This window comes from Dendrobium catenatum, unplaced genomic scaffold (genome assembly GCF_001605985.2).
Source record: "Dendrobium catenatum unplaced genomic scaffold, ASM160598v2 fragScaff_scaffold_601, whole genome shotgun sequence".
NCBI lineage: Eukaryota > Viridiplantae > Streptophyta > Magnoliopsida > Asparagales > Orchidaceae > Dendrobium > Dendrobium catenatum.
The window spans coordinates 193,000-205,099 of record NW_021319063.1 but is presented as its reverse complement, the minus strand read 5'-3'; the positions used below and the strand labels follow the sequence as shown (position 1 = coordinate 205,099).

Here is a 12,100-nt window from a genome sequence, read left to right as displayed (position 1 = left end):
ATAACTTGCCGATGGATTTTTGTAGCATTGTGTGTAGTGAAATTTTGCTTAAATAGGATTTAAAAGAAAACTAGAAAAGCACAACATAATATTGCTTAGGTTAATTTCTAGCAAATGATGCAAGACAACAAATTTCAAAATGTTATGAACTTGAAAGAAAAATAATATAGAAAACTTCATTATCCTCATTAAAAATTTTATTGAAGTTTTTAAAATTTTAAAATATCAATTCATTATTGCTTATAATTTTAACTTTTTTATTTTTATTATTTGCTTAATTTTTATTCTGTTGAATCCTCAAAATTTAAATTACATTATTTATTGAAATATTAAACTAGTTAAATTGATTGAAGCAATACATTGGAGCACTATTTACTTATATTTGGCGCGTGCCTGTCTCCATTCTCTCGTGAGCCATCATTCTTTGACATTTGTACGTCGATGTCTTCAACTTTATTTTAATAAAGAGGAAGATTCATTAATTAATGCTCCAGTTTTCATATAATTTCATTATATCTTACTTTTTTTTTTCTCAGTAATACCATTTTTATTCAGGACCGGCCATCCATTTTTTGATACAGCACAAGACACTCTGAAAAAAGGAAATTTGTAATATTTATTTGGTTCAGCAGTTCAAGAGATTCTCAGCCATGCTAATGCATCAATGGCGACTGTGAGACGGTTTTCTTAATGCTTTTTAAAGTAACTTTTTAATATAAAAATTAAAAATTTTATTACTAAAAAATTGCTTTAAGAAGCAATAAGAAAGCCGTGCCAAATGAAATATAAGGATCTATTGGGATGACTGCAACCTTTATATAGTTATGAAATTATTGTAGAAAAAATAATTTTATTATTATTATGGCAAAAAACAAATACTTCAAAATTTTCTAAAAAATAGCGAGAGTAGCAAGATAGCAATACCTAAATATAATTATGATTGATATATGAAAAATAAGCAATCAAAAAACTATCTCAAACAGACCATAAATCATGAACTCAAAGAAAGGCTGAGGGGTGACAATAAAAATTTTGCGCAGCAATATATAATTATTTATAATATAAAAACTTTTTTTAATTCTCTTAATACTTTACTCTCCTCTTAATTGAGTTAAATCTTTTAATTCTAGTTCTGTAACTACCAATAAAAAATGAATAAAATGACTTTCCAGTCATAAAAGCAAGCCATATATACTTCATGTTCTTCTTAGAGAATGCTAGTTTTTTTTTTTTTTTTTTTGTTTGAAAAATTTTTTTTTTTTTTTTTTTTTTTTTTTTTTTTTTTTGAAACGGGGTATCTATCTGCTGCCATTCCAAAGGAAGCGTTTGGTGGCGTAACTAATCCCTCGACATAACCTAGCAACACCACCAACTGGCATCAAACCCACACTTGTTTTGCCCAACTAAAGAGGCGAGACTATAGAAGAGGGGATTCAAATCCGGGATGGAGGGTTTCCAACCGTGCTCACCCACCAACCACCTTAAGCCTCGATGGGTGTTTAAATAAATTTAGACAAGCCAAATAGTTCAGAAGGGGAGTTAACTAGAAACTGCAAAAGCACCCCTGTGAAATTCAGCCGGCCAAATTCAGCTCAATCAGCATCTCTTTCTATTTAGTAAATCATTGTATCAAACTTCTTTTTCCTTCTCTTTCAAGCCTTCAGTATGGAACTTGCCGGTTATGAAAACTTTAGTAAACAAATGTATCTTGAAAAATGTGCAAATTTCAGTTCTAGCATTGGTATCAGTTGAAGCAGCTTTAATTGCAATAAGGAGATAGTAAAAAGTATTAGCAAGATCCTATTGAAACAAACAGGTAAAAATTACAAGTTTCCTAGGTAAATTTGTTTGATAGAATGAGCAATAGACTGTTTCACTGTCCCACAAATGCTGGGTTAAGAAGTTCAGTAAAAAAGCATTTCATGTCGAGCAGAAATAAAGTGATCAAGTTTCATGTTTCAATAGTAAAACATTGATCGAACAACTTCCTAAATTCTTTTGAATTGTCAAAAGATTCAGTGTGAAGATTTGCAATACCTGATGAAGCCATTGGAGTAAAAACCATAAAACCTACGGTTTTTGGCAATCAGTGACACCTTTCTCTTCAGAAACAGTTAGGATGTTCCCTTTGCTGGTATTATCGTTTTGCTTGTCTGACTGCTCCTGCTCCAAGAGATACCTGCATTACAATAGGAAGAATGAGATTCTTCCACCAGTAAAGTATCCAAACAAACTGATAGGATTCAAGATAATAAGTGCTTGTTTGATTTGTTGATTGATAAATTAATTTTTTTCCTGCAAATATAAATAATAGTAGAAGATAGCGGTGTCAATTTCGGGGTCACGGGTCGGGGGTTCGGTTCAAACCTGAAACCCGACAATATTCGGGTCAACCCAAACCCGACCCGTTATTGTAAACGGGTCAGTTTCCCGGACCCGAACCAGACCCGTTTTGGGTCCGAGTCAACCCGACACGACCCGAATGACCCGGTGTCAACAAAAAAACTGCTAGTTTTCGCATCCAAAAACAGGTCAATCTCCGCTTTTAGGTCAAAACGGATCAATCTCGGGTTGTTGGATCAAAAACAGGTTTTGGGGTTTGAACCAGGTCAAATTGTTGAACCTAAACCCGGCCCGTTTCGGGTTCGAGCTGACCCTAACCTAAAATTTTTGGGTCGGATTCGAGTCAGATTTTTGGGTCATGTCAAATATTGACACCCCTAATAGAAGATTTAGAATGATTAGTAAATATTTTCAAATTTTGATGTAACGATTATCATAGAATTCCCAAACTAGTATCCGATTGCAAATGCTTAGGGTTTTCCATGCATTTCATATATAAACTAATATTAGATGCAGTTAAAAGGTAAAAGCAAAAATTTTCCAAAGTGCACCAATTAGAAGCTGGGTTGCAGACTGAAAAAAAAGGCCATAAGAGAAGAAATTTTTGCTAACCTGCCAGTGTGGTAGCCTGCCCAATACCATGCATTTATAACAGTATTGAGATCAGTCTTTAGGCTGGTACTTGATAAATCTTTGCTTGACGAATCAACCTCCCCGTTTTTCTTTTCTGCGCTAATAGAAATTGTGCAGTTTTCTTTGAGATGATAGCTTTGGTAATGCAACACGTAAAATGATAAATACTTGAGTAGTTGCTTTAAGATGACATAGAAAGGGTACGGGAGTTAAAAAGCAAGGTTTCATATTTCTTAAGAATAAAACAAGATGCATCTAAATACAAGTCGTACATTTAAGAATTAGTTTAAGTTCAAACAACACAAAACAACATGAAATCCCTTCAATACCTCTAGAATAGATTTTGAAGTCGTTTTTTTAATCACCAAAAATTAAGTTTAGCTGACTCTAAAAATTATTTATCTTTAATCTACTTTACAGTTTGATCATAAAGATTTAAAAAATGACCAAAAAGTTATTATGCTTTCCGTTTGGTTTATAGTTTGATTTTTCTTATAGAAAGCATTGAATATGTGTTCTTAGAATGTTGTCTTTAATATCTCTGATAAATCAAAGGTAATTTGGTGAATAAATCAATATAATTATCTTTGCGACGTCAAAAGAACATGTCATGTGATTTGTGAATCGTGGGTCAAATGATAATTTTATTAATTAAATAACTATATGATACTTTGATTTAGCTCGTGTATTTAACATAACTTATTTTACCACCACATAATTGATATATTTCACGAGAAATATTCAAATTATTATAAAAAAAAAAAAATATTATGATTTTTAATCATTAACAAGTTGTAATATAGAAAAAAGTTGGTCGATTTTTACAGCAGTTTACTCAAAAGTTTAATTTATGTAATTTCAATAGGAGGCTTGTGCAGTGTTAAAATTGCCTTATGAAAACCAACCATTCTACCAAGGCAACACGAAGGCACCTTTTTTTACTGAAGCCTTGGATATAATAAGCTTTGAAAACTTCATCCTTGTAAACAAAAGAAGGATACTTCAAATTTCAAAACTCAGCAGAGGAGATTCTTCCGACTCACAGGCTATGGGTCCATAATAGGGTCATTGACGAAACAACTCAAGAAGGACAACTTCAAGTGGGGAGAACCCTTTGAGGAGTTGAAGAAAACTATGATCAATGTGGCCGCCTTAGCTCTTTCAAAATTTAGCCAGCTTTTTTAGTGGAGATAGATGCCTCAGGGTTTGGGCTGGGAGTGGTGATCATGCTAAACCAAAGGTCAGTGGCCTATTTCAATCAGGGGCAGACAACCAGATCAAAGGCTCAATCAATTTATGAGAGAGAACTGATGGCGATAGTACAAGCCATTCAAAAATGGAAATCGTATATGTGGGGAGACATTTCATTGTCAGAACTGACCAAAAGAGTTTGAAGTATTTGTTAGAGCAAAGAATGGTCACTGAAGTGCATCAGAGGTGGCTTTCCAAGTCATTGGGCTATGACTACAAGATACAGTATTGGCCGAGAGTGAAAACCAAAGCAACAAATGGATTGTCTACGTACATGGGGTGTATTGGCCGAGATGATAGCATTGTTTGTACCCTTGGTGATTGATTGTGAAGCACTAAGAAGAGAGAGCAAACTTGATTACAAATTGAAAAAAAAAAAAATAGAGAGGAGCAAGCAGGAAATAAGGATAGCGACCCAGGGTATTTCGTGGTGGGACAGAAGCTATTACATCAGGCGAGATTTGTGCTTCAAAGACCTCTTCTTGCATTCCTTGGTTGCTTCAGGAGTTCCATGGGGGGCCCATTGGGGGACATGCAGGGGTCCAAAATACATAACGCCGATTGTCTGTAGAGTTGTATTGGGAAGGTATGAAAAAGGATGTCGAGTAGATGGTGGCTAGATGTGACATATGTCAGAGGCACAAGAATTTAGCAAAGTCTTCAGGAGGGCTCATCCAACCACAAGCTCTGCGAGAAAGAGTATAAGAGGAGGTGACTATGGATTTTATTGAAGGGTTGCCAAAGTCTAAGGGATACACTACGATTCTGGTCGTAGTGGATCGACTAAGTATGCTCATTTTATTCCCCTTCGCCGCCCATATATTATAGTATCAATAGCTACGGCTTTCATAAGGGAGGTGGTGAGACTGCATGGGATTCCTGAATCGATTGTGTCAGATCGAGACAATATTTTTTTGAGCTAGTTATGGAAGGGGTTGTTCAAGATGCATAGGATCGTTTTGAAAAGGAGCAACGTCTATCATCGTCAGACCGACGAACAAACCAAAGTGGTCAATCGTAGTATGGAGAAGTATCTACGATGTTTTATATCAAACACACACAAACTATGGGCCAAATGGTTGGCATGGGCAGAATACTGGTATAACATATCCTATCATTCAGCAACTCAGACAACACCGTTGAATGTGTTATATGGCAGAGATCCGCTGCATTTGATATACTATGGACTAAGGGTGTCAAAACGAGTTCGTGGGTCAAGTTTGGGTCAAACACGAATTAACCCGAGTTTAAATGGATTGACCTGAACCCTATCCGATTTTGCAAATGGGTCATGATTGTCAACCCATCCAACCGCACGGGTTACAAGGTTGAGCCGATACGACCCGCAGACTCACTCTATTTCGAATTCACATGCGCTTTAGGCGAGGCTGGCGAGGCTGGCGAGGAGGGTTAGGCAAGGGTGGTGTCGCGAGACATGCCAACTGCCGCGTGTCGCACTGCTTCGTTAGGCTGGGCCATTGGCAAATGGCAAACTAGCGAGTGAAACCTAAAGGTGAGTTAGGCGAGGCGTCGCCTGGCGAGTGGCGATTGGAGAAAGACGAACCACATGCGGTGAAGGCAACCACCCCGTGAGCGAGAGCGGAGAATGGGCTCAGCATGAGCGTGCCGCGTGTGCGAGCTAGGCGAGATTGATGCCACGTGCTAGTGGGCTAGGCAAGACCGAACCGCGTGAAACTGGACCCGGGTCAACTTTGAGATGATTTTGGGTTTCCGGGTCAACCTGAACCCGACCCGATTTTATAAACATGTCACATTTTTGAACCAAAACCAGGCCCATCTGACAAACGGGTTTTCCCAAACCCAAAAAATTTTAGGTAGGGTCTGGGTCAGGTTTCAGGTCGTGTCAAATATTGACACCCCTATTATGGACAGGGTAGCACACCGGTGATATCAATAGAGGGGTACTAAGAGGATAGAGAAAATATATTGGGGGAACTAAAAAGGCATCTGTTGAGAGCTCAACAAATCATGAAAAGAAAAGCATATGCACAAAGGAGGGACATCCAGTTCAAAGTGGGGGACAATGTGTACTTGAAGCTTCGCCCCTACAGACATAATAACTTGGCACAAAGACAATGGCAAGCTATCACCCTGATACTTTGGTCCTTATGAGATGGTGGAACGTTTCGGAGCCATGGCTTATCGCCTACAGTTACCACCGACGACAGCCATCCACCCGGCATTTCATGTGTCCCAGTTGCGACGAGTGATAGGAGAGCATATTCCGTCTTCTACAATTCCCCCGACCCTGACAGAGGATATGGAGGTGTCGACATGGAGGTGTTGCTGGAACTAGTGGAGGTCAAAGGAGTGCAACAGGGAGCAACGGGAAGCAAAGAAGTGTTGATCAAATAGAATGATCTTTCTAAGCATGAGGCCACGTGGGAGTCCTATCATAATATATAATAGTAGTTTCTTGCATTCCACCTTAAGGACAAGGTGGGACTTTCAGGGGGGGAGTATTAATACGGTGGAAGCAGAGGGGGTCTGCACCATGCAGACCCGAGAGATGTTGGGCAAGCCGGTCCAGCCAATTACCGCCCAAGTGGGGCCAGCAGACCTAGAGAGAGGCGGCTGAGGAGGTGGGGCCCAGTAAAGAAATGAAATATTATGTTATGAGGGAATCAATTAAGAGATATTTTCCTAATTGAGTTTCAAATAGATGAGGAAAACTTGTTAGGAAGGAGGTTGATTTTGGAGGGAAGGAGGAAGTCTATTTAAGTCTAAGGTCAGAGATAGTTTTTTTATGCAAATTTTTATTTGAGTGCTGCAATTCTTCTTGTGTGAGGGATCCTAGTAGTGTCTAGGGTTTGGGAAAGAAGATATCCTCTCGGAAGATGATCAATTGCACCTTGCTTCTTGTTATTTGTTTTTCTAGTAATAAAATTTGTTTTGTCCTGAAGTCATCTTGTTCGTGGGCTGTTTTTTGATACCAAGGCATATCAAATCATCAATAAAAATTACAAAATATTTTTTTTTATATTGTTTTGACCTTAGAAGTGCTACAAATATCACTAAGAAAAAAGTAAAATAGTTTTAACCAGAAAGATTTTATTGAAAAAAACACGCGATGATCTTTAACTAAACAATAAGCTTCATAATGAGTTTTAGAACAATAAATTCCTATAAATAATTCAAAAAATAAATATTTGAGATATGAAAAACTAGTGTGCCATAATCCTATATGCCATATTATAGCTTGATCATCAACAAAAGTTGAACTGGTACTACTTAATCCATGAGCTTTTTATTCCAAGAAGACGACTCATTAAGCTATTAAAGGTCATTTATTTCTTTAGTAATTCTAATCGTCTTCCCTTAGTTCCCATCCTTAAAAACACAAATTGAAGAATGAATATTGAACAATTCTTATCTTTAAAGAGTTTACTAATAAAAAACAAAGATTGCAAGCATGTTTGGGCACATAAAATACTTTCTAGCATAATATTTTTATGCTAGTGGAAAATAGGAAGTGAAAAAATGATAGCCACTACTAGTTATATGGTCAGAAACCCCCGAGTCTATGATCCAAGGATTGGTTTCTTCAAAAGTAGAAAGTGCCAAAGAAGCTTTACATGCTTCTGCCACAAAACCAATAGGAGGATTAGGTGAGGAATGAGATTTTAGTAGTTTAAGAAGATTTTTTTTAAGTAGTTTAAGAAGATGATTTATCTGTTTTATAATGAATAGATATGATTCAGCTTCACGTGTTGCAAGAACATTTTGCTTTGTGGGCTTAGTAGATCTGTCATTAGGTTGTCTAACATGTAATTTGTAGCACTTTCTCATGTATGATAAGATTTCCCGCTATAATCACAGTGCAAGTTTTTCTTGTCTCCAATACATTAATTCAGAAATGTCTTGCAACTGTGTTGTGCTTCATCAATAGACAATATAGAGCCTTCAACAGGACCAGCAATCCCAATGGTTCTTTCCCGAGCATCTCATATCTGCAGCTTTCTTCTCTTTGGACTTCTGTAAAGACTTCTTGAATTAGAGGGAGGGGCTTTCTTTCAACAATTAAACCACGAACTTCAAGGTATTTTATGTTGAAGCCTATGAAACATAAAGATGTGACCAACATCAACAATCTTTTTATAATAATTATAATTTTGGGTAATTTCGACTCATAATCATTGAATAAGTTCAAGTCCTGCCAAGAATTGAAATATTATGTGACAATGTTTCACATTAGCAAATCTTCCCAAGTCATATGGTTAGTTCATACACATGGGATTGACCTCCCAAGTCAGAGTTCATTTGTGAGACACTATCCCATAAATCTTTGGCAAAGAAATTTCAGAGATAGTTTCCACTTATCTATTCGGTCGTGGAATTGACTAAACATGTCATTACCATGGAGTTCACTGCATCCAAAACACAATAGGATTCTTCACGTTCTGATGATATAGTCGATCTTGCCTCTCCCCCTAATGACTAATGTACATTCAAACTGATTGAGACCAATGAATAAAATTATCCCCATCCACACAGATGGTAATGATTTGAATGGGATAACCCTAACGAGGAAAAAAATTATTGTAGGCTAGGGATAGAAGGTAGGGGTTTCAAAACATGACTCAAACCGTCAACCCGACCCAAAAATCTGGGTTTAGGTTGACCTGTTTAATAAATGGGTCGGGTTCGGATTGACCCACCAACCCAAGTTTTACTCGAAATGGCCCATTTAAATTATTTTTTCTTAATTTTTTTTATTTGTTTGTATGATTGTTTTCTTTTTTTGTTAATTAATTTAAAATATATTATTAAAAGTTATAATTTTTTTAAATCAAAATCGGTTATCGGGTCGGATTCAAGTCATTCGGGTTGCTAGCGGATAGGGTTCGAGACCTCATTTTTTTTACCCATTTATTAAACGAGTTGGGTCAATTTCAAGTTAGACCCAAATCTGACCCGTTGAACCATTTTGACACCCCTGATAGAAGGAAAAAAAAAACTAGAATCATTCCCCGCTTTGATACCATTTAAACAATGAAAAGAAATAAAAGTTAAGAGAAAAAAAGGAGAAAAATTACTGTAATTTTTATTGTTATATTTTATACAACGAAAAGGCTCTTTTTTGCCTCTTCATATAAAGTTTTTTATAAGTTTAATATAAGTAAATTATTATAAATTGTACAAAAGAAAAGAGGGGACAACAGCATGGTAGACTGGTAGTCCATAGATTACAAGATAGCAAGGCAATCCGTAGGAAGAAAAGCAAGGTGTGGTAATCCATGGCGCTCGAATATTGATCTTATGGTGGAAGTTGCATGACTGAACGGCAGATTGATTTAGTAAGAAACTTGACAATCAAGGAGGGTAGGTGGATAGGTGAAACTTGCAACAGAAATTTATATGATGCAAATTACAAGTGATGAATATATTTTTATAATAATTGTAATAAAAAGAAGATATAACGTGTAGTGTTTCACTAGTTGAAATGTTTAACTATACCCACAAATGAGTCGGTAAAATCCCACAATAAAAAATGTGGAATGCCAAGCATCACCAGCACGCACGAGTAAATTATTTTAGATTATCAATGTGCATTAAACTAGCGTTTGTGTAAATGAGATATATTGCTAGAGAAAAAAATTTCCTCGCAGGAATCGTCTTATGCCTTTGATTAAATTATATATGCAGATACATTGCTTCCAGTATGTAATGATTAAAACAACTTTAAAGATAAACTATATTGCTCTACTAAGAAGATGCTTCTCACTCAAGTCAGAATGTGCTAGACACTAGCAGTTTAAGTCCAACTTGACAAGCTAAAAGGATAAAAGAATGTAACAAGTGGTAGAGAGGATTGCAGACAATGGAGAAACAATATTTATAGATAATTCTGTTAGGGTTAAAATATGCATAAAGAGGACTATTAGCATAAATGACTTTAAAACTATGAAAGGTTGCACGTAATCCCTTGTTTTACCCTCCTTTTTTCAGACTAAATGAAACAAAATGGGAGCAAATGTAGTATAACAAGTGTGCAGTAAATATATGACGTACATGCTTGTGGTATCCTTTCTGTGCATGCCCAAAGTTATAAGAAATCAACTAATTGAAGCCCCTACGATACAATTTAAACTTTAAAACACTGCTTTACAGAGAACACCATCAAGATTCAAAATACTGTTGCAGATGTTTAATCGTCAAGTGGCAAACAATATGTGCGAACATTCAAATGCTGCACAGAAAAGATTCAAAAGAAATGCGTTTGGTATCAGAATGTGAGGATGGTTGATAATTTAGGTACGCTACTTTAAATGATATGAAGGTAACCAGCTATGCAGCATAGAATCACCTATCACACGCATGTTGTCCAATTGAACAATATATAAAAAAAAGCGAAAAACAAATTAAGCAAGATCAACACACCGCTTAGAAAAAATCATTAGCAATGGACAATCCCAGTGAAGCACTTCAATTGTTGAATTGTAAATGATATAATTACCTTCATGGAGATTAAAAGCCATTGCCAAGTCTTCCTTAACAGAATTTTTCACCAATTCCACGGGCATGGGCCCTTTTTCAACAGCTCTGCCATCCTCTTGAACTAAATGATTCATGGTGTTCATGGGAAATGAGGTCACCGATGAACATTTTTCATGATTAGTGGAGCAATGAGCACCTGCAAATTAGAGGTGGGCCATTCAGCAAATTAAACTTACGGTTGCAAGAAGATGTCTGTGCAAATGAGAATGCATTTATAAAAACCTATATACATTTGGGGGGGGGGGGGGGGGGGGGGGGGGGGGGGGTTGGATGCGGCGAAGAGAGAGAGAGAGAGGGGAAAACCTCCTACTTCTTGCTGTACTTGAGAACCAGAACAACACAAAATCGGTAGCGGACAACAACCATGTCCCACAGACAGTGCACTGGTCATGGGACACTGATATGTGCACCAAGGACATGAGGTATTTGGGACATTTTCAGAAACACTGCTCACAGGGACCTGCTGCTGTTGATTGGTCAGACACGGAAGCTGGGTTTGATAGTTCCAGTAATTTGCTTGCCAAAGTTGTTCCACAATCTTTTCTTTCTTATGCTCAAGTTCATTGTACTGTTTAAGCAGTTCATTGACATCCAAACTTTGGTGATCAGCGTAGCCATCAAATTTTGGATTCACACAAGGGTTGTCAGATATAAGTGGTGGATTAAATCCAGGGACAGAACAGTTAGCACCAATATCATTTTCTTCAGTGAAAGGATCACTGGTAGCTGCAGCATTGTTACATGATGACGTACAAGATTCTTTCAAGGTATTCTCCGCATCAAGGTTATCGTCCTCCGGCTCAATCCTTCCCCTGAGGACATAATGCGAGTCAAGTTTTCATTATAGCATCCAAATGTATGCACCATATTTGCATAACTACCACAAATGCCAGGTATAGATTTATCTATAATAAAAAAAAATCAAAAGAATAATTACATACATAACACACAAATCCTGTCTATTTACAAAAATAACATCCAACTGCTCCATTTACAATAAGAGAAAAGGAACAAAATGGTCCCCAACTCTTTTGAGGGATCAATTTGGTCACTCAACTCCCCCAAATATGACTTTTTGGTCCTATAATTTAATGGTAGAGTTGATGGCGTTAAGTATGAGGCTATGATGCATCAACACTTCTCCTCAAAGATTCATGTAGTGTCTGTCACATATCCGACACGACACGCTTCTGAAAAACCTTAGACAAATGTTGGGCACGCCGAAAATATGTCTAATTAAAAAAATATTAAATACAAATTAGACATACGTGTCTGACACGCGTGTCTTAAATATTTTATGATTTTTAATATAATTTCTTCTATTTAATATTTTTACTTATTTAAAAAATAAAAA

At 36.7% G+C, this 12,100-nt stretch overlaps 1 protein-coding gene across 1 annotated transcript; it reads right to left on the bottom strand.

Annotated features, from left to right (window-relative positions):
- Positions 1 to 1,758: 1,758 nt before the first annotated feature.
- LOC110116319 lies at positions 1,759 to 11,584 on the bottom strand (the record flags this gene model as incomplete). The annotated part of the gene is made up of 4 exons (XM_028694936.1): positions 1,759 to 2,179; positions 2,956 to 3,070; positions 10,706 to 10,882; positions 11,050 to 11,584. Coding segments are annotated over 4 exons (936 nt in total), but the record flags the coding sequence as incomplete, so codon positions are not given.
- Positions 11,585 to 12,100: the final 516 nt, after the last annotated feature.